The sequence below is a fragment of the Carettochelys insculpta genome, chromosome 22, assembly GCF_033958435.1.
Source record: "Carettochelys insculpta isolate YL-2023 chromosome 22, ASM3395843v1, whole genome shotgun sequence".
In the NCBI taxonomy this organism is placed as follows: Eukaryota; Metazoa; Chordata; order Testudines; family Carettochelyidae; genus Carettochelys; species Carettochelys insculpta.
The window spans coordinates 17,297,607-17,323,157 of record NC_134158.1 but is presented as its reverse complement, the minus strand read 5'-3'; the positions used below and the strand labels follow the sequence as shown (position 1 = coordinate 17,323,157).

The 25,551-nt window shown below is 50.4% G+C and overlaps 1 protein-coding gene across 6 annotated transcripts in view; it reads right to left on the bottom strand.

The window, feature by feature from the left end:
* The window catches only part of CLASRP (CLK4 associating serine/arginine rich protein), a 35,565-nt gene extending 15,746 nt beyond the window's left edge, over positions 1–19,819 (bottom strand). Inside the window, exons 1-10 of one of the 6 annotated variants that reach the window (XR_012648606.1) lie at positions 19,779–19,819; positions 13,362–13,454; positions 12,897–12,972; positions 11,139–11,252; positions 9,014–9,111; positions 4,711–4,812; positions 3,045–3,124; positions 2,444–2,528; positions 1,523–1,668; positions 449–545 (exon numbers count right to left, since the gene is read on the bottom strand). Coding sequence is in view for 4 of the 6 variants with exons in the window: in XM_075017778.1 (XP_074873879.1) it covers positions 449–545; positions 1,523–1,668; positions 2,444–2,528; positions 3,045–3,124; positions 4,711–4,812; positions 9,014–9,111; positions 11,139–11,237 (707 nt within the window). In the remaining 2 variants the exon portion in view is untranslated. The remainder of the gene's footprint in view (positions 1–448; positions 546–1,522; positions 1,669–2,443; positions 2,529–3,044; positions 3,125–4,710; positions 4,813–9,013; positions 9,112–11,138; positions 11,253–12,896; positions 12,973–13,361; positions 13,455–19,778) is intronic. The other 5 variants (XR_012648608.1, XM_075017778.1, XM_075017780.1 and 2 more) reach the window with 5 other exon arrangements.
* Between the last annotated feature and the right edge of the window lie 5,732 nt (positions 19,820–25,551).

Here is a 25,551-nt window from a genome sequence, read left to right as displayed (position 1 = left end):
CCAGGGGCAGATGCCCCTTGGCAGGAGCACAGCTGATGCCAGAGCAGGACACTCCTCCCCACAAGGGCTGGCACTTCCCACATACAGCAGGATACAGGATACAGCAGGCAGCCATTCTAACCCATGGGGCTGCGCTGAGGCCGCACCAGCCTCTCGTCCATACTTGCAGGATTGACAGCTGCACACACTTGCCCCAAAGCACCCTTCTCAGTGCAAACAGGCAGAGCAGGAGCTTCACAAAAGCCAGGGCTGCCATGGGAGCCCCCAGACCAACTGAGAGGGGATACATCAGCCCCCTCCTGTCCCACCACAGCCACAGCCCCACTCCGAAACCACCCAGGGCTCTTGTGACTACGGCAATCCAACCCCCAGAGCACCTGATGGTCTCCAACCTGAGGGAGTGTGTCTGGAGCTCAGCTCTAGGCCCTGAGTCACATGCAAGTTGTACCTGACAAAGTCGCCCTCGGCCATCCCGTATGTGGTCGCCTGTTTATTCAGGTCAGCCACCTGCTCCTGATTTAACTCATCCACGTCAACTTCCACGTCTGCAAGCAAAGACCCAGTGTCAGTGCTCTGCAGTTCTCGCTGGCTTTCGGCACACATGGCTGGGCCACTCTTTAGCAGCCCTGGGGCCACCTGGGGCCTCACTGGAGTGTTTGCTGCTGCAAAGTACAGCCAGGGGGGACAGACAGAATTGCTAGGCTGCTGAGCAAGGCTGGGAGGGGGCATCCCTCAGTACTGCACAAAAAAATCCATGGAGAACTCCAGTGGCAATTTAAAGGGCCCAGGGCGCCAGCCGCCACCACTACCGTAGTAGTAGAGAACAGAAGCTCCAGGCCCTTTGGAATTGCCAGACCCCAGCTGGGCCCTCTGCCTGCTGGGACCCCTCTGGTCAGTGGGCTTGAGTACAGGTGAAGTCAGCAATGTGGGGACCATAGGACTTCCTTGGGACTCTCCGGAGCGCACATGCCCCCAGCATGGACCTCCACCGCTGCTCACAGGACTGACGGGGTGGAGCCAGAAAGAAGCCCCACCCACCCTCCTTGCTAGCACACATGGCAGCAGCTTTACTTGAGCCCAGCCCAGACTTCAGAGGTCAGCCCCCAGACTCCCAACCACCAGGCGCTGTTCACAAGCCCCAAGACAGCAGCAGCAGGGGAGAGGTCTGCAGTGGGGTTGGGTGGAGGGAAACAACCCCAGCCAAGACCTCAGGCTCCTGCAAGCACCCACCAATGGGCAAAGTGGGCTAGAAAGGATTGGCCAGCATTCCCCAGGACTCCCCACAGCTAGGAACTAGTGCGAGACTATGCTCCCCCACACTTCCCCCTAGACATACACGCAGGCACCCTGTGAAACAGTCCTGTGCCCAGCGCATGGGGGAGTTGCCATGAAGGGTGAACTTGTAAGCACAAGGCCTGGGAAAATTGGCCTGTGTGCGCCGGAGGGGGCTGCCCAAGCCCAGCCTGGACAGGCAATGTCCCAGGGCCAGGGCTGCCTGGCTGTGAGGGCAAGCGAGACACACCAATATCCGGAATGACTTCGTCCTCGTCGGTGTTGCTGTCCTCCTCAGAGTCCTCCTCGTCTCCCCGCTTCTCCAGGGAGTTCTCGAGCTCAGCCACAGTGCTGTCCTCGTATGTGTAGCCAATTGACGCCTTCTTCTCCGCCAGCCTGTGCACAAACATGGGCTGACCGCGAGCTGACAGGGAGAGGGCACAAAGCACCTCCCCGCCCACCAAGGACCCTGGAGTTTTGCAGCAGCAGCCACCTGTGCTCTGCTGACCTCCACGTTACCCCAGATACACTTGAAAACCAAAGCTTAGTTAATGGAGAACCACACTGGAAAGAGCCCCAGGCACCAAAGTGCTCTCCAGCCACATGAGTGTGTCGCCCTGCCCTCCCCTAAAGCTCTGCTGAGGCACCAGGTGAGGTGGCACAAGGAGAAAGGGCTGCCTTCGTTGTATCCCACCTCTCCCACGCGCAGGCCAGGACCTCTCCTCGGGGCCTCTGGCCAGCAGCCGGCACACTGGCAGGAGGACACAAGCAGCCTGACTACTCAGAATACTGGCACTGGCACAAACACCACCCAGCCTCAGGCTTCAGGGCAAGATGAGCACCGCAGGGTCAGGAAGGAACTGACTCTTCCCTCCAGCAGCTTTATTCTTTGGGAAAAGGGAATAACTTCCTCTGCAGCACCAGGTATCAGCCACACCCACGTGGCCTGGCCATGCCCACAAACCCTAGAAAGCCTGAGGCTGAGATAGGGCAGAGAGGAAGGGCTGACTGACACCCAGAGAGATGGGGTTCAGAGGGCAGTGGCTGGTCATTCCGGTCCAACTCGGGGCACAACATTCATTCACTACGACCCCTCCCTCAAAGCATCCTAGAGGGGCAGCTCAACAAGCATACTGCTAAGGAGCACAGGCCCTCCTTTCCCCATACTCACTTCTTTTTCTCATCCTCATTGGGCTTCTGGAGTCCCCCATAGAGCTCATCAATGTAGATCTGATAGAGACACTGCTCCTCTGAGACTTCAGACAGACAGACAAGGGAGGAGTTACAGGCCAGCTTGGCGGCAACAGTGATGCAACAAGCCTTGATTCCAGCCAGGCGATGGCTCATTTGAGGTGACAAGAAAAGAGGAAGCCTCTTATGTGCTTCACCAAGCCATGTGAACAGAGCAAGACTCCTGCCTCAAGCAGCAGGAATGCCTATGGGAACAGGGCTTGACTGCTGAGCCCGAATCCATGGTTGAAAAGCAGTCTTGCCTAGGAGTGGCTGAAAGGTGTTACCAGCTCACAACTGCTCCAGGCTCTGGAGGAGAAGGGCTGAGTGCTGTGCACTAACTGCCCCTCACTGTTACTCTCAGCAGAGAGCCCAAGAGCTGAGGCGGCTCTGGGCAGAGAGAAGCCCGCTGAGAGTGGCATCAGGAACCATGCCCTGCTGTTGCCAGCTGCCTCCCTCTCGCCAGAGCCAGCCTCTCTTCCCCACCCTGCCCCAGGGATGTCTCTGCGCCCCGCGGAGAGCGGTCTCCAACAGACACTTACTGCCAGCAAAGTCGTTCTGCACCAGACCCCTGTAGCGCTCGTAGTTACACTTCCTCTCATCTGACTCCTGCTCAGGAGAGCTGAGAAAGAAGCACACACACTGGCACCGGGAGGCAACTGTGCAGACAGGACAGAACTACAGGTAACCAGCTCAAAAGCACCCTGGAGACTTCACAGCCCACATCTGGTTTCCACGAGTGACCTCCCCCCGGAGGGTCAGGCTCCGAGCAAAGCACTTATGGAAACTGAACCCTACAGCAACTGCGGCTGCATTCTGCCAACCCCACTGTTCAGTGTGACATTAACCCGTTGCTGGCCATCCCCATGCATCAATGACTTCCATGGGTTATCACAGGGCTCTGCAGGAGCCTGCCCAGTTACACAGGAGTCCATCGGCAGGCTGAAGCTGGCTTTCCTCTATAAATCCCACCCCTGATACTCATGTGGCCTGAAGTTCCAAAGGGGACAAAACGCCAGGAGTTTTGGGAAATTTGGAGTGCTTGGGACAGAGGCGGGATCGTTGCTTTACTGCTGACTTGACCTTGAAACACTAAGCTTGGGGAAGATGAGCTCAGAGAGGAGAACTAGCTGGTGAAAATGACTGAAGCTGTTTCTGCCAATGTTGGTACAGACTTTGCAGAGTCTGGCATCTGAATCGGAGAGGCAGCCGCTGGAAGGGATGGGCAGAAAGGGAACCTGTCCAGAAGTCTACTGGACACTTCCCAAATAAATCCACCTCCAGCCCAGTCCCACACAACACAGCACTCTCCACACCAGGATAGGAAGCAAAGAGCCACGGGGCACAGCTGTGCAGAGACAGAACCTACTCCTTTCATCCGGCAGACTCCAGTCCTGGCAATTCTAGCCTAATTTCTGCACTAAGATAGACCCCAGCCCCTGTAATGTTAGGGTCAGAGCTGGAAGTATCAGAGATCAGCTGGGGAAGGGGAAAACCCATTTACTGAGGTTCTGTTCTGAAATGGACTCTGTATACAGCTCTTTCTACCCAGCTCTGCTCCCTAGATGCACCCATCTCCACTGGCTTCATGGCCTCCCGCTAACAACAATTTTGCCTTTCCTTAGTGCTGCAGAGCCAATGGAGCTGGAGCCAATCCTTTCTTCAACCACAGCAGTCCCACTTCTCTGTTCCCATCAGTCAGACCCAGGCAAGCTCACAGAGCTGCCCTGGGTCTGTTATTGGTCTGGCAGGACATTGTAGCAATGACATGTGAAGAGAGACCCTGGTATGACTAAGCCCAGGGCAGGTCTGCAGCACCAGCAAGTGGGGGAGGCAGGAGGAGATGGTCTTTTCACTTCTATCACAAGCACATTCCACCCAGAAACATGGCATCCCAGTGCTACAGGGTCCCTTCAAAGATACGTTGCTACAGGGTCCCTTCAAAGATATGTTAAGCAGATCCATGCTGGGATAACTCACTGCAGGATCAGCACCACCACGAGCATTGCGTGGGCTGGAACGTCAGGGGTAAGGTGACAGTCACACATAACTCTTGTGTCTGAAAGGATACCAACATACCACCCTGGAAGGCTCTTAAGTCCCACTGATCTGCACTGATCACCCAGCATCCTATGCCCTGTTTGAAGGAGGTAGCCTGGGGGTTTCCAGAGAGGAGCTCACAAGCCGCACTCCATGGAAATGGCTTACATCGGGTTGAGCACCGGTGGGGTGTACATGGGAATGTAGTCCAGGTGAGCTCGCACATCAAACCGGTCGATCATGTTGTTTGTATCCCCCTGCCAGGGCATCCTGCAGGCGAGAACAATAGACAAAACAAGGTCATATGGCACCTCCACGGGGTACAACTGCATACCTGCCAGCGAGGCAAGCTGCTACCAAGAGGAAGCCAGAAGTGCTGGGGCACTTAGTCTAGACCCAATGCAGTTCAGTCCCATGACACTTGTGCACAAGAGAACCTGTTCTTAGCCACAGCCAGCCTGTAATGGCAATCGAACGTTAGGCAGGCTTATGAGGCTAATTGGGAAAGTGGATAAAACTTCATCAAATAGACTATAACGACAACTGCCAATGGGGAAAGGGGCCAAAGGGAAACAGAAAATCTAATGAGTCTAGAGAGAAAAGCCTCCTAATTCAAGCATGTAAGATGGACCTCATGCCATGTAAATGAAAAAGCGTGGGACCAGAAATCACTAACCCCAACCTAGTGTGTCAGAAATTTAGCCCAACTGATTAACCAAGTAACGGAGAGGGTGTTCTTCCTTCCATCACTCCATGTTGGGGTCCTCAAGAAGGAAAGCCTTTGGGAAACTAAAAACAAGGACAATGCTGGGTGACTAAGCCAACGAGGAGGAGTGATGGCTGCTACACCCCCTCCATCTCCTGAGATTGTGGGATCCTCCGTACAATCACTGAATCTTGAATGTTCCAAGGCCAGGCCAGGCCAGGCCAAAGAGAGGGACCCAGATAACAGAACCATCTGTACCAGCCAAATCCCAAACCCTAAGCTGATGACAGATTGTTCTGCCACATCACCTTATGCTCCCTTGTCCTTACCTGCCTTGTATCTTCTCTTTCCTACCCCTCCGCCTTTGTTTGCTGCTTAATAAGAGTCTGGTTTATCAGGCAAGAGCTATACATTTTGCAAATACTGCTGTAACCCTGTGTTCAGACAGGCAGCTAGAGACAAGACCCTGAACAGCCTGATGCTTTTTTCAAAGGTCTGGTAAGATGGTGTGTTGTGATTGTTTTGTCTTCCAGACCTTAACAGTAGCAACAGCTCCAGCCCATCTTTTCCCCAACACAACCAGTTATCTTTGAAATCCTCTGTGAGGCCATTATATGAAGGTTTTTCCCTTTCCCAAAATTGTTTCCAGCAAAAGGGAACAGGTGATGTGTTGCAATAAAAGCTTTACCTAGTTAAAACACTAGAAACGTATAGTATTGTTTTGACTACTTCTGTATCTTTAATACAAGGCTATAGAGGTTTTTAATTATACATTTGTCATTACACAAAGCATGCCAAGGTCTCTCTAGAAACGCCCCTCTCAGTTGGCTGCAGCGGCTCTTGGGAGTGGAGCACTGTGGATACCAATGTCTATCTGTGGGTAGTGGTATCCACCCGTAGATATTTCTATCCGCACAGGGCTCTATATCAATCCCTGAACCTCGTTTAACACTGTGACCAGGTCACCTCTGACTCTTTGGACCAACTTATTCCACCTAAACTAATACACGCAGCCTGTTGCCCCAACCCTGAGCATGCTCCCTTTGAGATTCTTCTTCTTTACCTCCGCAAGGTGAAGTAGTCCAGCATAAAGACACTGGTACACTTGGACTTTTGCACTGTACAACTTCCCCACAGGGAGGAAGAGAAGTGAACCTGTTACGCACAACAGGCATCTCCTTAGAGGCGCTGCCAAGGGGGAAGCCTGGTGGGGGAGAGGGACGTAAAATCTCATTTAATTGGTTAATCCATTAAATGGTGGGCTAACCTACCGTTTAATGGGTTAACCGATTAAAGGCAGAGTGGCTGACGCAGCCTCCCCAGCTGCCCCCTCTGCAGTGTGCTGGGTACGCTGTGGGTGGGGGCACTCTGGGCTGGAGCAGACCCCACCGGCAGCAGCCCCAGGCACACTGTGGGGCGGAAGTGCTCCAGGTGGACCAGAGCAGTCCCGCTCCACAGCGGAAAGAGTCATCCGTCCCCACTGGGGAGGTCAGTCCGGCCCAATGAGGCTAGTCCGGCCCAGCTGGAACACCCCTCCGTACAGCAGCCCTGCAGTGCTGGAGCAACCCCCTGTCCACTGCAGCCTGTACCAGTTACCCATAACAACAAAGACTCATACATTTAGGATGAGGCTTACCAGTTAACTAGCTCCACTTTAGCATCCCTAGCACAAGGTCCTTTAAAATAAGGTAAAGGGGAGGGGGCTCGCCCCATTAACATCATCAGAAATCACGTGCACAGCACGTTCCCTCCGCTGGAAAACACTAGGGAGAACTGGGCACTCCAAAGGGGAAGGAAATGGAGCCAGACATCTTAAAACTCTTTGTTCCCATGGATTTCCAGTCAGACTTGCCAGCTGGCAGAAAGGTGTCTGATACGCTCACCCCAGTGACAAGCGCAGCCAGGCTGGCGGACTGCCACCTGTCAGTAAGCGCCCTGCAAAAGCAGGGAAGAGACAATGGGATGCTCCTGCTTCTTCTAAAGCATTGTTTCCCAAACTGGGGGGGAGTGAAGAAATTCCAGGAGGGGCACAAGGCAACCCAGCCCCGCCCGTCATTCCCCCCACCCAAAGAAAAAGCCAGCCCTTGATTCCGGCTCTCAGCCCCTACCATTTCAAATGGGCCATGTAGCACAGCTGCCATAAAAAGCAGGCAGCCGGTGAAGGCCCACATGGAGCTACCTGCCTCCTGCAAACATGATGAGTGTGGGTTGGCAGGGAGGAGGAGGATGGGGTTAGACGAGGGGCTGGCAGTGCCTGGCTTTGGGGAAGGGGAGGGGCTCAGGCAGGTGGCTCACAGGCGGCTGGGGGTGGCCAGCCCATGGTAAAAAAAGAGGTGAGGGCACATGAGGGTTTCTGAAAAATCAAAAGGGGGACATGTTGCCAAAAAGTTTGGGAACCGCTGCTCTAAAGGTAAGGGCAGGCGGAGCACAGTTTCGAAGGCACCTCCACCCAGCAGGATGCAGCACTTGTCCTGAGCCAGCATGAGGGATGGGGGACATCTTTGAACTTGCCTCAGCTTGAATGGGGTGAACTTGCCTCTGGGAGGACACAGTCAGGAGCAGTCATGAGGAAGGTCTGAACCTGGACAGTCTTCCCTCAAACCACTGTCCCACAGTCAGCCTGTGCCAGGGAACCGTCCTCCTGCAGTCTCCCATCTGCGGCAGGACCCCCAGCGCCACAGAGTGGTTTAGCTAAGGCCTCGCCTGCCCCACGTATGGGGCCCTACCAAATTCACTGTCCATTTTGGTCAATTTCACAGGCACAGGATTTTAAAAATCATAAATGTCATTAAACATCATGATGAGTCTGTCGGGGGCCCTGATACCCAAAAGGGTTGTGAGAGTGTGGCAAGGCTATTGTAGGAGGTGTGTATTCTTGCCACTCTTATTTCTGTACTGCTGCCGGCAACGCTGCCTTCAGAGCTGGGTACCCAGAGAGTGGCTGCTGCTGGCTGGGAGTCCAGCTCTGAAGGCAGGGCCACTGACAACAGCAGCCCAGAAGTGAGGAAGGCATGGGAAGGTATTGCTACCCTTACTCCTTCATGGCTTCCTTCAGAGCTGGGCATACGGCCAGCAGCTGCCATTCTTTGGCCACCCGTTGCCGCCTTTACTTTTGCACTGCAGCTGGCAGAGCCACTAGCTGATGCTTGCTGGCCACCCGGCCTTGAAGGCAGGCACAAGTGGCAGCAGCATGAGTCCCCTAGAATAACCTTGCAACCCCCAGCAGCCACCTTTGGAGTCAGGGCCCCGGTCTGAGAAACACTGGTCTCCCCTGTGAGATCTGTACAATGTAGGATAGAAACACACAAAAGACCAGATTTCAAGGGCCGTGATGGTGTCTTTGACAGCCATGAATTTGGAGCGGCGCCAGTAATGTACCTTGATTTGTTATGGGCAGAATTAGCCGCTTCTATATGCTCCACTTTTTCTGGGGATTGGACCCAAGGTCCCTGTGCTGAGATGCTGATCATATGCCCAGAGGATGCAGTGGGGGTGGGGGACAAGGATGGGTGCCTTCTAGAATACAGACCTGAACTCATAAGGGGGCAATGGCCATGCCAAGCTCACGGCAGGCGGCATGCTCAACAGACAGGCAGTGTGACAGACAGCAAAGGAGCTTCAGGTGCAATGGACGCCAGCCCCCTGCTAATTCTGAGGGGCGGAAGTTACAGGCACTTCTTCCCACCTCTTAAGAGAGATTTCTGCAGCTCTGTGTGAACATGCAGGTAAGGTTCTGACCACAAATGGCCAGCTCAAGCTACTCACATGTTGACAGGACTTTCAGCTGCAAGAGCAACGGCAGAATCCAAGTGGACCTTGCATGCCCGGCCATGCACTTGGAGGAACTGGGCTGGGTCCTTTTTCTGGAAGAAGCACAAACATGGAGATTTATAAACCTGGCATTTTACTGGAGCCAGTCAGATTGAGCAAGGAACCAAGTTATGCAGAAGCTGCATGGCAGAATCCAAAGACATTGTTCAGACCTTAAGCACTCATTAAAGCTGGAAGTGAAAGCCCAGAGCAGAGTTTTCCTCCCTACCAGAAAGTCTGACCGTACGACATGTAGGCGTGTGTAAAGACATCCAGGGGCTTTCAGCGCTGTGCTGTTCAGTAGGTAGCTGCAGTAAAGCACTAAGCTAATGTGAAGACTGACAACAGTAGCAGTCTCTGTGAAAAAGTGGGATGTGCGAGGACTTTGTTCCCCTGCTTTGGTCGCATATGTTTCCTACTGTCCCGCAGTAACCCAAGGTGGGTGCCTCAGTTTCCCTAGGCACAGCACGTATGGGGAATTTTAGTATGACGACTTCTCGCACGTAGGCCAGGCTCTCCCTGATCTTTGTAACCGAGGCAACTAGGTAACCCCTTTTTTCTCCCTGGGGAAACAGGAAAAAGGACAGGCCTGGCTGGTTTGAACTGGAACTGGGCAGTCTCATCTGGCTGGAGGGAGGAAGGGGACCACCACTCGCGCCCCCCACCCCCCAAAAAAAAAAAAGATTGTACTGACTGCCTCTAGTTTCTGTGCTGACAAGTCAACTAATAAAACCTTCTGTTCTGCATACAGAGAGTCACATCTGACTGCAGATAGGGTGCCAAGTCTGGTGACCCCCCACACTCCATGATACCCCTGCTAACTCAAATCTGCGTCAAGTGCTTATCAGGGGCAAGCATGCTGCCTTTAGTGACAACAATTTTCACCGTTGTTAGCCCTGCAGAGCCAGCACAGCTGAGATAGAAGGAGCTGGATGTGAGTCCCTCAGACGCATCACCCAGTTTGCTCTCTACGCCACAGGCTGTTGTCGTGCACATCCAAAAAAGGCTACAGGACTGCACAAGTGGTACAGCAGACTCAGCTAGGCCTGCAAAACCTTTGTCATTGGCACTGCTATGCAACAAAAGAATTCAGGTTTGCTCACAGATTCCAGGTGAATCCTGTGACACTGGCATCTAGAAGAAAACATTTTTCTTGCAAACGGACAGACTTGATATGGTGCTAGCCATGGCTCAGAGGAGGATTGCTTTTTAGAGAGGGACACACTGCAGGCAAGCAGGCTGAAGCACTGATCCAAGGGTCCCACTCCTGCCCATGGAATGCATTGTGTTATCCTACTTTGATCTTCCAGAAAGGAAACAATCTGCAAGAATTCAACTCTACTGAATGCCTCATTGAGCCTAGCAGACCAACAAACCATGGTAACTGCACAGCCCTCCAGTCAGCATCACAGCTCTGCATCCCTCTCCTTGGAGCAGCCTACCATGCTGCTCTGCCATCACAACACCTCCACGTGCTGAGCAGAGGTTATTCAGGAAGTCGGAGGCATTGTTATAGGATCCAAAGTGTATGGATTCCATTGAACGGAGGAGGACTGGAACCCGCAGGGGAGCAAAGCAATAGGAATGGCTGTCACAAGGCCTCATTCCATTTCTCCTTCATCAGGATTGGGGAGAAGCACAATGAATATTACACGCCCCTCAGCAAAGCACAGAAAAGACCCTCCCAGAGCCCAGGCCCACACTGTTCTCAGGGAAAGCCAGCCAATGCTTTCAGAGACCCAATTGTTTAACTGTTCCCTGTGAGGCAGCATAATGTGGTTTGTAGCCACCTGTTTTACAGCAGAACCCCACAGCACATAGGCCCCTCTAGCTTGAGACAGACACAGGCTTGGCACTAACTGTCCCATCCTAACTACCATTCAAGGCAAAACCTTAACCCAGCAATAATGTCACCAAAACTAAGAACTCCAGGCCTCCTTTGTCTGCTTTGCAACTGAACGGCAATATACAACAAAACTGCATAAAGCCAGACCCAGGAACAGAAAACAGCGGGAGCACTACCAGACCAGACTGCAAGGGCCACATGTCAGGATGGTAGGGTGGGGCCAGAGACACTTACTATTTTTTCATAGTATTCCCTCCGACGCTCTGCTCGTTTCTTATAATCGACCATCATGCCACGGAGCTTGCGCTCATGTTTCCGGGCTTCGTGCCACATCCTGCTGTCCACAAGCTGTTAAAGGAAGGGAACACAGAACTGAGGAAAACCAGCAACCTCTCAGCATGCCCAGAGGCTGGGGTGCACTCCAGGATGTATACCCACAGCCAAGCAGACAGAGAGAGAGAGAGAAACTCCATTCTGCACAAGGACACCAGCAACCTCAGAGGCTGAAAGTTCTGGGTTAAGCCAGGAACAAACAGTTGCAGGGAGATGCAGTGGGTGCCATGGTCAGCAACAAGGGCTGCAATCAAACACTTCCCCCACAGCCTCAGTCCCAAGGAGCCAGTCACACAATGATCAGGACCATAAGGGTTTGTCTACGCTTACTCAGGTGCCACTGTGCTGCTGTAGCAATTCATGAAGACACTATCTACACTAATGGGAGAACTCCCGCCAGCATTGCTACTCCAGCTCCCCGAGAGGTCGTAGCTGTACTGATTTGAGAAACCCTTTCACTGACATAGTGTTGTGTACACCTGAAGGTCCAACAGTGTAACGGCATCACTCCTGAGCGACACGATTACACCAAGGTAGGTTTGCAGTATAGACTCTAGGACACAAAAGCATCATGTTGCTTGCCTCATTCCCACATCAAGAAGGAGGGGCTGTAAGGGATGACGATCACAAGGGAAAATCAGCTACCTGGCACCCACCGGGAGAGACTCCAAGTCTTTAGGCTGAAGGGTAGAGAGGAGAGTGAGTGCTGGGGAAGGGCTGTGAATAGGAGAGTCAGCATCTGGGAGAGGTGGGCTAAGCTAAGCAAAGCCAGACTGGGTCCGACCAATGGTGCACCCAGGCCAGTACCCTGTCTTCAGACAGTGGCCAGTGCCAGGGTTTCAGGGGGAATGACTAGAATAGGCAATTATGGAGGGGTCCATTCTGTTATCTGCTCCCGCTGCATGGAGTGATCTGTTTGGTGTCCAGCTAAGCCAGCCCTCTTGGCTTTGACACTGGGCAGTCAGGATGGAAGGATATTACAGTACTGAGGTTACTGCACATCACAGACCAGGAAGTGGGCACACCAATGGGGCAGCAAGACAGCACAGAGATTAGAGAAAGAGGCAGAAAAAGACAGGAGAAAAACATCTTAGCACAGGGACAGCTAATCCAAAGGAAATACCCCATGAGAACACCTGCTCAGCCAGGGCACCTCTCTGTGCCCTCATCCCCATGGCATCTGAGTACATCAGTTTGTAATACATTTATCCAGGGGAGATGGGAGGGGGATTATTATCCCCATTACACAGATAGGTACCGAGGCCCAGAGAGACTGTGATTGCCCAGGATCAAGCAGGATGTTTGTGGTGGGGCAGGAATTGACCCCAAGGCACTCACGACATGCTGTAGCTCCTGTGCCACCCCTGCTGTGAAGGTTGAGTGCAAGCCTACAGATGCTTGCACTGGGAGCCTCCCAAAGACAGCCGGCAGACATGGGCTGCGCTCACATCAGGGAAGCTCCGAGAGCCCTGGGCTGGAGGCAAGGGACTGAAAAGCTTCATCGGCTCCCTTCCTGCTCACATCTCACTGCACACGCAGGCCTTTTCCCACCCACAAACTGGCCCTGGAACGTTACCCAGACCCTCCGCAGACACTCCCAGTGCCTGGCTGGGGTGGGGGTTAATCATAAGAGACCCCACAGAGGAGTGTGATACTCACAAAACAACTGCGTGGAGACTAGGAGCAGCAGCCGCGCACCTGCTCAGCACAGCTCATGTGCCGAGGGAAGAGGACCCTAAATGAAGAGAACACAGCAGGTCAGGGACCTAGGCAGGCACAACACACAGCTCCCTCGATGGGACATGTGCTGTACGTGGGAGGAGAGCTGCCCTTTGCTCAAGTTCGCCAGAATCACCTGACTGACCGCAGTAGGGGGGCGCCCCCCAACCTGAGACTGCTGAAATGGGCTAGGAGTTCCTCCAACTCCGCACGGAGCTCACATTCACACCCAATATCTTGGCCAAGGTACAAGGGAAGTCAGGTGAACCAGAAGCTCCACTGGCTGAGCAGCCTTTGCTGCTGCTTCTACCCAAAACTTACTAAGGAACCCCCAAGGAGCTCAGTTCCGTTAGCTCCACGTTTGCTTCTCTAGCCTGAGAGTTAAGGGGAGAAGGGTTTCCTCACCGATAATGGACCTACTGAAGGAATATTCCCAATCCAAGAAAGGCAGTGGCTACATCACGTCTGGTTGATCTTCTCTTAGAAGTTGACAAGCTCCTGCATGGAAAGGGCATAGGATAAGTTTAAATCAAAGCTGAACAGCTTTTACCCACACAGCAGCAGCATACACTGTGGGTAGGGAGACGGCACCCAGCCACCGCACTCCCATTCCCTGCCAAACCCTCCTTGAATCCTGCTCCACACCACTCAGGAAGACACGAGCATGCAACATCCCCTACCACACTGGTAGGATGTGGGGGGGAAACAGCACCCATAGGTCTGAAGGTCAGAAGGGACCACTACCAGATGATGTTTTCTCACCTCTTGTGCATCACTGGACACCAGTAACACCCAGTGCTCACACCACAAAACCCAACAACCAAAATTTAATTTAAACATTACAGCCCAAAGGAAACTAGATTATGTGCCACAGGTAGAGAACAGGGGGACTGAGGGCAACCCACAATAGAGGGAAGTTATTATGAAAGATATGCCCAGCTAATCCTAGCAAGGACCAACACCCATGTGCTGCACAGGAAGATGAAAAAACTCCCAAGGCTCTGACAACTGTGACCCAGGAGACACATGTATGACAACTAGTCAGACCCCTGGGCACGTGAGCCCTTACTGCAATTTAAACCCATTACTTCTTGTCCAGGCCTCAGAAAGTCATAAGACCAGTTGTTCTCCCTCTTCCTTGTAAACACCTTTCACGCATTTGAAAATTGTTATGCCCCCTCTTAAACTGCTATTCTCCAGACTAAACAAAGTCAGGGTCCCCCCCCCCATTCTTCCCACATAGGTCACCTTTCCTAGACCTTTTACAATGGGTTGCTCTTCTCTGGATTTTCTCCAATTTCTCCACATCTTTCCTGACATGTTGCATCCAGAACAAGACACCACACTCTAGCTGAGGCCTAATCAGTGTAGAGTAGAGGGGAAGAATGATCTCATCTTACAACTATCCGGCTAATACATCCAGAAACATTTGCCTTTTTTTTTTTTAAACACCGTACACTAACTAGCTTGTGATCAATCCACTATGACCCCCAGATCCTTTTCTGTAATACAGTCATTTTCCATTTGTATGTGTGAAGCTCACTGTTCTTTTCTAAGTGGAGTACTGTGCATTTATCCTTGTTAAATGTTGCCCTATTTACCTCAAAGCATTTCTCCAGTTTGCCCAGATCTTATCCTCCAAAGCACTTGCAACCACTCCCAGCTTGGCATCATGCACAAACTTTGTAACTGCACTCTCTGCCATTCTCAAAATCACTGATGAAAATACTGAGCTGAACTGGATTCAGAAATGATCTCTGTGGAATCACACTTATTATGCCCTTCCAGCATGACTGTGAAGTCCTGATCTGGAAACGGTTATCCAACCAATTATGCATCAACCTCATAGTAGGGCCATGTTGGTTGCACCTCCCTCGTTCATTTATGAGGTCATGCAAGACGATATCAAGGACCTTACTAAATTCAAGATATACCACAGCTACTGCTTTCCCCTCTAACTACAAAGTTTGTTACCCTGTCAAATAAACCTGTAAGGTTGACCTGACAAAGACAGGCTGTTACTTATCACTTCAAGGTGTCTGCACATCAGTTACTTTATTATTTGCTCCACTAGCTTTCTGGGCACTGAAATTAATCTGACTGTTCTGTAATTCTCTGGGTTGTCCTTATTCCCTTTTTATAGATGGGCCCTATATTTGCCATTCTCCAGTCTTCTGGAATCTCTCCCATCTGAGACTTTTCAAAGATGATCGTTTAAGGGCTAACGTTAACTCCTCAGTCAGCTCCCTGAGTTGTCTAAGATGCATTTCAACAGCCCCTAGTGACTTCAAGATGTCTAACTTGTCTAAGCAAATTTTAATTCGGTCTTTCCCTATTTTAGCTTCTGATCCAACCTTGTTTTCATTGGCATTCATCAAGCTAGATGTCCAACTCCTACTGAACTGTTTGGCAAAAATGGAAACAAAACCACCAGTTAGCACTTCTGCTATTTCCACATTTTCTGTTATTGTTTTTCACAGCTCATTGATTAACATGCCTACGCCTTGGTCTTGGTCTTCCTCTTGCTTCTAATGCATTTGCAAAAAAATTTTTTGTTACGCTTTATGACTAACTAGTTTGTTCTGTGCATTGGCCTTTCTAATTCTGTCCCTACATACTTGCGTTATTTGTTTATATTCATCCCTTGTCCTCTGACCTAGTTTCCTTTTTTGTAAGGCTTTTTCTTTTTAAAGTTTCAGCTCACCAAAGACTTCTTGGGTAAGCCAAGGTGGTCTCTTGCCCGACTTCCAATCTTTCCTACACAGGGGGATTGCTTGCTCTTGTGCCCTTAATAATATCTCTTTGAAAAACTGCCAATTCTCTTTGCTCATTTTTCTCCTTTTACTTGCTCCCTGGGTATACAGTAGAACCTCAGAGGTACAAACATCAGGGGAATGGCGGCTGCTTGTTGAAGTTCTAATGTCTTGTTTCTAAGTCTAATGTCAGAGTTTGGAATTTCAGCTATGGTGGGATTGGAGCTAAAGTAGCAGTGGGGAGAGGGGGCAAGGCTCCAGGCTTCTGCCCTGCAGGAACACCAGGACTCAAGGCCTTAGTCCTGAAAGGGAGGGGGAAAGTGCGTTCAGGGTTCAACATCACGGCTCTGCTTCTGGTTTCAGCCTTGCACTGGTCTCTCCATGGCTCTGCTCTGGGTTTCCAGAAGAGGGGCCACCAGGGCTCAGGTCTTTAGCTACAGGCCCAAAACCAGCTCTCTCCCTTTGGCTAAAGCCCTGAGCATCACAGTAGAGCCACAGCTCTGAGCCTTGATGTTTTCATGAGAGGGAACCCTGAACTATCCCTTCCTATCCCTTACAGACCAAACTCCCACTGGCTAAAGCCATGAGCCCCAGGACAATATAGGTTTATTTATTTTTTTCCTTTTGTTTTTGTTTTTCATGTCTCCACTGTTGCCTGATGACTTCTGGTTTCATAAGGCATCCAGTTAACTGGTAAATCTGTAACTCTGGCATTAATATCTTTGAGGTGCTACTGCAGATTACAGAAGAAAAGCTACTACTACACGTAAGGCCCACTAATTCCTGAGTGTCATAATGACAGCTTTCTTCACCATATTATTGCCGAACTAACAAGAGGGAATGCCATTTTAATTTTTTTTTATTCCAGTAAGTAGTAAGGACATCATAGAAGAGCTTGTTATAGGAAATAACATTCATCAAGTGATCACAAGCAGATCCAGTTTAAATTAAATGGAAAGCTAATTAAAATAAGACCACCAGCTATAGATTCTGATTTGATAAGGGCAGACTTTTGGTAATTAAGAGAATTAATTAAATAAGTCAACTGAAGAGGCTCAAGGACTTAAACATGAAGGAAGTTTGGAATTTTTTCAAATCATCTACTGAAAATTACACCATAAAAAAGAGAAAGAATTTGAAAGGAAAGACTCCAGACCTGACAGGATAGTCACCTCAGAAAGGTTCATAAGAATAAGAAGAGAGCTTTTAGGGAATGGAAAGAGGGATTGATAAGTAATGAAATCTACAAAGCGAAAGTCAGAACACATAGGAAGAAAGTGAGGCTTACTGAATGTCAAGCTGACTTAGTTTGTCCCAAATAAATTTAAATAAGTAAGTGGTTTCTTAGTTATATAAATAAAAGGAAAAGAAGAAAGAATGAAGTTAGGCCACTAAGCATGGCTGATGTAAACAAGAATCTAGGTATGGCCCCAAAACTAAATGAATGCTTGTCTAGATTTTCAGTGGTAATATGGAACATGTATATGAAGGCAACACAATTGATGGAAAGGGGCATCTAGAAATGCAAATTATCACCTGTCATGTGGAACAAAAACTTAAAGGACATAATGCTCTCAAATCCATGGGATTGGATAGCTTCCCTCCCAGAATACTTCAAGAACTAACACACAAAAGCTATTTAATCTGGTAGGAAGAATTTGTAATGGCTATACATGTGTAGGGGTATCAGCATATGACTAGAAAACAGCTGACAATGTACCTATATTTGAAGGTGAAAAAAAAATCACCTGGGTAATTAGAGACCTGTTAGTCTGACTGCAAGATAATGCATGGCTTTGAATTATCAAGTAAATAATCAAATTCCTAGAGGTAAATGGAGAAGGGGATGTAATGCAATATCAGTTCCCACAGGCAGATCATGCCACACTGATCTGACAGCCTTCACTTGGGAAAATAAGCAACTTTTTTCAATAAGAGAACTGCAATGTATTTAATATACCTGGGTTTCAATAAAGCACTCGACACAGTACCACACAAGAAATTATTAGTTAAATTAGGAAATATTGGCATCAGTACAAGCATTGGATAAGGAACTGGCTAAAGGGGAGAGGACAATAGCTTGTGCTGAAGGATGAACAATCAGATTGAAAGCCGGTTATTACTTGTGTTCCTCAAGGAGTGGTCTTGTAACCAATGTTATTGAATCTCCTTTAACTCATGGATTCCAATAGCAGAAAGAACCACTGTGACCATGTAACCTGGCATCCTACATAAAGCCCAGAGAACTTCCCTAAAATGACTCCAAGAGCAGTGTTTAGAAAAATGGCCTCTCTTGATCTAATAACAGTCATTGATGGAGATCCACAACCTTTGAAAAATTGTCCCACTGGCTAATTACTGTCACTGTGAAAATAATTAACCCTTATTTCTTGTCTCAATTTCTCTAGCTTCAACTTACAGTCACAAGATCACGTCATGCCTTTGTTTGCTAGACTGAAGAGCCCATTATTAAATATTCATTCCCCATATAAGCACTTGTAGACTGATCAAGTCATCTCAACCTTTTTGTTATGCTAAATTGATTGTGCTCCTTGAGCCTATCACTATACAGCATATCTTCTAATTCTTCAATTCTTTTTATGGCTGCTCTGACTTATCAACACCCTCCAACTCTGGGCACCAGGCCTGGACAAAGGATACCGGCAATGGTCACACCTGTACTAATCACAGAGGTAAAAACTTCTCTAATCCTACCTGAGATTCTCCTGTCTATATGGTCCTCTGACACATTAGTTCTTTTAGCCATGATATCACACTAACAGATCATGTTCAGCTGGCCAGCTCCTCCCACAACACTCTTATCTTTTTCAAGGTAAGTAATTTCCAGGACAGTCTCAGACATATTCCTGCTCATATTCCAAGGTTCAATCCTTATGGAAAACTGAAGCAAAATAATTATTTACATTTTAGGAACATACCTAGATTACCTTTAGCCTTCTCCCTGTTCACACTGTAATGTTCAATCTCAGTCTTCTGTATTCTTTGATTTATACGAACAGGTCTCAAACAGGAATCTGAGGCCCCGGGGGTGGGGGGCACAAGCAGGGTTCACAGTGGGTCTGCTAATCAGAGTGGGCATCAGACTCACTGTGGCCCAGGGCACAAAACTGAAGCTCTGCCTCCCAGGGCTGAAGCCAAAGCCTGGGCAATTGGTTTGGAGCCCTAAGCTATTGCCCTGTTTGTTAATCCCTAATGCTAGCCTGACTTTTACATGTGGAAAAATAGTTGTGCCACAAATTTTTTATAGTGGGGAAAGGGGAAGAAGAGCTCAGGAACAAAAAGGTTGAGCACCCAATTTATATAATTATACTAAGCTACTGACACAATCCCATCCTCTGCCTACCCTACATCAAGGGGACCATATCTAAATTGCCTCTAAACTGCATAGCCATGCAGCTCACCCCATCAAGGACTGCACTGGCCCACCTCTCTCCACTGGCCTGAGCCCAGCCCAGCCCTGGATCTGCCAGGGTCAAGGAAAAGGCACCCCTCCCCGCCAGCGCAAACTCAGCCCAGCCCTGCTGCAGATAGGGAAGAGGCTGCCAACACAAGCCCTAAATCTGCCGCATTCATTTGGAGTAGGCAGTGGTTACAGAAAATGCCCTTCCCTAAGGTCCAACCTGGATTTGCCAGGGCCTGTGGAGAGGCACATATACTGCAAGCCCAGTCCTGGATCTGCTGCAGCAGAAAAGCACCTCTCCTTCCAACCCACATGCTACAGTTGCTGCGGAGAGCGAGCTGGGTGTGGATGAGGTCGCCCCCTCCCCATAGCTCCGAGGCAGCCTGCACCCCAGTCTCTTATTCTTGGCCCCACTGCAGAGCCCACACCCCCAGTCAGAATCCTGCCCTCCCCCACATACCTCAACCCCCTCCCCAGACTGGAACTATTCCTCCTCAGAGCCTCATCCCCCCAACCCCTCGGCCCCAGGACCGAGCCCCCTCCCATACTCCAAGCAGCTCAGAAACAGGAGCTGCACCAGCGCGGAGGCGCGACGGGAGTCGCGCGTCACCTCATTGCTGCGCCGAACAAAATACCCTCTGCACCCACCTGGGAACAATGAGCGGAAACACTGGGCGGTGCCCAGCTGCCGTCACCCCCGCAACCGCCCGCCCCCACCCGGGGGGGGGGGGGGGGGAAGGGAACGTGCCCAGCTGCCCTCACTCCCCCGCCCGACAGCCTGCATGGGGGAGGGGAAGGTGCCTGGCTACCGTCACCTCCCACACGGGGAGGGGATATCCCGGCTACCCCCTTACCCCATCCGCCCCGCAGTGATGGGGGGAGGGGAATATGCCCAGCTACCCCCCAGCCCCGCCCCACACGGGGAGAGCACAACATTACCCGCCCCCCATTAGCTTCCTACCAACAGCGCCATCCACCACTTACCCGAGGCGGGGGGGGGGGTCGCGGCCGCTCACCCGGAACCGGAAAAGCGCGAGCGTCGCAACCCCCTCCCGTGCAGCCGTTGGCGGGTGCCGATCACGTGGTGAGGGCTCCTCGGCCAATGGCGACCCGATCCCTCGCGGTGGGCGGGGTGAGTTGGGGAAGGTGGTCTCAGCCGGGAGTCCACCAGCGCGGCCACGTGGCGGGCGCGCGGAGGGGGCTGGGGGAGCTGCAGAGGGCCGGGGCGACCTTGGGGGCAGGGCGCCGCTGGTTACAACAGCGGTTCTCAAGACGGGTAGTGACCCCCCCCCCCCACATGTTATGTGTGTAACGCCGCTGGGGAGGCAGGTTGGCAAAAGATGACCCCCCCCACGCCCCCATTTAGTAACCCTGCAACCAGCGCTTCCCCTCGGCTGGGCGCTTGTGCCAGCCCCCCCGGAAAGCCGCCAAGCCCGCCCGGCGCATTAGCACGGCTAGGTCGGTGTTTCTAGTGGCGGGGCGCGTTGGTAGCTGCCGCGGTGCACATTCTGCACGTGCATGCAGATTAGCGGGAATGTTGCTGGCAGCCCCCAAAGGGTCCCCACCCCAAACTTCGGAACCACCTGGGTTTAAAAAGTAGGGCACAAAGGATCCACAGTTTCAGAGCGGTAGTTAGAAAGGGAACTCGCGTGGCACCGTACAGACTAACAAATATTTTGGAACATAAACTTTTGTGCGCAAAGGCCGCCTCCTCAGATGCGTGAGGGGAGGTCCCAGAGAGGGCCTTAATGTATAGGCTCATGAAAAGAAGGGAGTCCCAGTCAAGAGGTGGGCCAGAGTTGACGAGGTCAGTTCAGTCAGGGAGGATGTGGCCTGTTATCAGCCGCTAATGTGGAGTTGTGAACATCAAGGGAGGAGAAACTGCTTTTGTAATTGGCTGACCGCTCCCAGTCTCTGTTCAATCCTTGGTTGATAGCGTCACATTTGCAAATTAATTGCAGCTCTGCAGTTTCTCTTTGGAGTGTTTTTGAAGTTTTTTTGTTGCAGGATGGCTACTTTTAAATCTGTTACTGAGTATCCAGTAAGATTGACGTTTTCTACAGAGTTAGTCTGTTCCAGCAAAACAATGGGGCAGTCCTAAGGCACCTTAAAGATAGGCACATTTCTTTGGACATGAGCTTTTGTGGGCTGGAACCCCTTTGTCAAATGCAAGCTTATGGCCAGATAAAGGTGTTAGTCTTTAAGGTGCCAAAGGGTTGGAAGAAATGGTCGGTTTTCAGAATGGTAACAGTTTAATAACTAGTGGTGTCTTTCGGGGTCCGTACTGGGACAAATAGGTTTGTGAATGATTTGGAAAACAGGGTAAACCAGGGAGTAGCAAAGTTTGCAGTTGATATAATAGTGTTCATGATAGTTAAATCCAAAACAACTGCAAAGAGTTACAAAGGGTTCCCTCAAAACGGGGTTGACTGGGCAACAAAAGAGATGAAATTCAATATTGATAAATAAACAGTAATGCACATTGGAAAACATAATCTAAGCTATACATATAAAATATAGGAGTCTAAATTAGCTGCCGTGCCACAGCCACTCAAGAAAAAGATCTTGGAATCATTGTGGATAGTTGTCTGTAAATATCCACTCGGTGTGCAGCACCAGTCAACAAAGGAACAGAATGTTGGGGATCATTAAGAAAGGGATAGAGGTGCCCCAGTCACAGGCAGCAGGGTTAAAGCTCGGGTAATGTCCTCAGAAGTATTCCTCTCAAGATTGTTACATCGCAGGTTCATAAGTAACAGAGAGGAAGCCGTACTAGTCTATATAATATCAGAACAAAAAAGCAGTGAAGTAGCACTTTAAAGACTAACAAAATAATTTATTAGGTGAGCTTTCGTGGGACAGACCCACTTCTTCAGATCATAGCCGTACCAGAACAGACTCAATATTTAAGGCACAGAGAACCAAAAATAGTAATCAAGATTGACAGATCAGAAAAAAAATTATCAAGGTGAGCAAATCAGAGAGCCGGAGGGGGAGTCAAGAATTAGATTAAGCCAAGTATGCAAAAGAGCCCCTCAAATTTTCGGGGACGCTATGGCTACATCTACACGTGAAGCCTACATCGAAATAGGCTATTTCGATGAATAACGTCTACACGTCCTCCAGGGCTGGCAACGTCGATGTTCAACATCGACGTTGCGCAGCACCACATCGAAATAGGCGCAGCGAGGGAACGTCTACACGCCACAGTAGCACACATCGAAATAAGGGTGCCAGGCACAGCTGCAGACAGAGTCACAGGGCGGACTCAACAGCCAGCCGCTCCCTTAAAGGGCCCCTCCCAGACACACTTGCACTAAACAGCACAAGATACACAGAGCCGACAACGAGTTGCAGACCCTGTGCATGCAGCATGAATCCCCCGCTGCAGCAGCAGCAGCCAGAAGCCCTGGGCTAAGGGCTGCTGCACACGGTGACCATAGAGCCCCGCACGGGCTGGAGAGACAGCGTCTCTCAACCCCCCAGCTGATGGCTGCCATGGAGGACCCCACAATTTCGACGTTGCGGGACGCGGATCGTCTACACGGTCCCTCCTTCGACGTTGAACGTCGAAGTAGGGCGCTATTCCGATCCCCTCATGAGGTTAGCGACTTCGACGTCTCGCCGCCTAACGTCGAAGTTAACTTCGAAATAGCGCCCGACGCGTGTAGCCGCGATGGGCGCTATTTCGATGTTCGTGCCGCTACTTCGAAGTAGTGTGCACGTGTAGACACAGCTTATAGGGGCTCTTTTGCATACTTGGCTTAATCTAATTATCATCTCTCCCCCCACCCCTCTGCTTTCTGATTTGCTCTCCTTGATAATTTTTTTTCTGATTTGTCAACCTTGATTACTATTTTTGGTTCTCTGTGCCTTAAATATTGAGTCTGGTCTGGTCTGGCTATGGTCTGAAGAAGTGGGTCTGTACCACGAAAGCTCATCACCTAATAAATTATTTTGTTAGCCTTTGAAGTGCCACTTTACTGCTTTTTCATTCTGATCTTGGGTTTGGTTACTGGTTGTGATGCCAGAGCCAGAAGAGAGAGCAGCTCTGCAATCTTTATTTAGTCTGCTCTGGAATATTGGTATAGAAGGGTACAGCTTGCTCAGGAAGGACAGTTGCTGGGGGAAGAGGAGGTGTCTTGTGTATCAGAGACAAACACTTGCACTGACATTGAAGTAAAAGTGGGAGAGCAGAACTGTTGAAAGTGAGTAAAGGTGTAAGGGGTGAAAACCAGGGTGATGTCATAGGAGGGGTACACTGTAGACCACATGTCATAATGAATGCCTGTAATGTGCTAAACCCATAGAAAGTGGGTTCTCTGTTGGCAAGCAGCCAAGTGAGCCAATGAGAAGAGAGCAATCTTTTGAATCAAAGCAGTTACCTGCTGAGATGGTCTTTTTCTGTTGTGTGGCTGGAAGAGAAAGACATAGGAGTTTAATGCTGATCAGGCTTAATGAATTCAGAAAATATCCAAGCCACAAGATCTGGGCATACAGATATGTAAGTAGAAAGGAAATGTATAGTCAGAAGCAATCAGGTTATTGTTTGTTTTGGGTTTGGTGTGGGACTTCTCAGGGTGGCTGATCGATGTGTTTTCCTTTACACTAACTTTTAAACTGAATCCCAGGAAAGCAATACTCCGTGCTTTTATCTACCTTTTTTTAAGCTACTCTGTAACACCTAGCAACCAAGTTTGCTTTATCAATTTCTTTGTCTGCTTCAGCTTTTGTTTTGTCAATAAATCTTTTTTTTGTTTGAAGTCAGTAATTTAATTCCTGTGTCCTAGAAAAGGGTCTGTGTATAGGCATGCCTAAGACTAAAAGGTCAGCTATCAAATTGCAGCTTAACTTCTTCCTCTTTCTTTTCAAACTCTCTTCTAAGGGAAGGTTCAGAGTTTGGGATTACCCCACAGAGAAACATCCTGAATATGTCTTCCAGGGTTTTAAACAGTTTTATTTTTTCCTGACTTGGCGGGGGGCATCTATCTCCCAGAATCAGGGAATCTGTGACCTTGGGAAGCTTTTAAGCAGAAGCCAGGTATTTTTAAGGTTTCTCACGGGGCCCTTCCTACTGTGCTGTCAGAGTGGGAATCAGCCTTACCCCCACCTGACTAGGAAGAAGAGGTAGATGAGCTAGGATTCCTCACACCCTCCTGTTTGGGAGCTACTTGTTAGACACGAGGGGGGTCCATGTAACAGGGACTCCAAGAAAGAGCAAGGACTTCCCCTAGTTACTGTGCTCCTAGGTGCTTTGTTGGTGGGGAGCCCACAACCCACCCTTTTCAACCTGAACTGGCCTTGACCGGCAAAAGGTTTCCTTGTGGTAGCGAGTGGCTAGATAAGCAATGGGAAACCTAGGCTAGTGAGCGGCTGCAGGTGTAACCCTGCTTCGTCTCCATAGGCCGCAAGACTGTTGTAATCAAGATGATCTCTGGGAACAGGGTCATTCTGCTAACTGTTTGCGTACCTAGAATTTGCCGGCTGTGCAGATGCAACCATAGCGGTGCCTGGACTGGATGCAGAGGGAGCGCACAGCTCTCACAGTCAAATCTGCATGCGATCGGCCTGCACCTCACATCACATGCCCTTGTTTTAGGTGCATATCATTCAGTAATGCCGGTAGGGAAGAAATTCTGCAAAGGGAAACAAAATGTCTCACAGAACCCTGATGGCCTGCAGGTGATCCACCCCTGGTCTAGATCCCCAGGACCTCTGGAAGGAGATTGAGCCAGAAGATGCACTGATCCAGCAGCCAAGTGCTAGCCACTGCTGAGAACTACCAGTCACTTGGGGAAGGGCACCGTGGTGCCACCTTTCACTTCCACATCTGGAGAGGAAAGTGAGAGGTGGGCAGAGTGCGTGGGGTGGGGATAGGAGCGCAGGCAGCAGGCCAATCATGTGCACCAGCACCAATATTCAGAGACGTGCAGGGAGGAAGTGGAGGCTGGAAGAAGAGGCTGAGGGGATGGCAGCTGGAGAGGCCATGGGGCCCCTAGAGGGCTCCTCAGCACTGAGGCAGCAGCCAGAGAGAGTGAGAAGTGGAAGGCTCCCTGCAGGCCTGACAGCTGTGGGCACATGCCTCCCCAGGGTACAGGGAGCAGGCCCTTGAATGCCTCTGACTGGGAAGGGCCCAACAGTCCGGCCCTGAGCGAACACCGAGCATTCAGCTGGCAATGATGCAACTTAGCAGCCTGCTGCCATGTGCTTCAGGAGCAGGTGCTTGGTTAGCACCCAAGCAGAAGCAGCACAAAGCTCTATACGTGAGCTAGCTAAGGGGTAGGGAGGCAGAGCTGGGGTTCACCTGGGCACCAACAGGGTCTCTGGGCATTTAACCTTCTGCCATAGCACCTGGTGCTACCAGCGTCTCAGCACTGCCAAGCTGAGCCGCATCAGACTATGTTGCTATGCAGGGGCCACA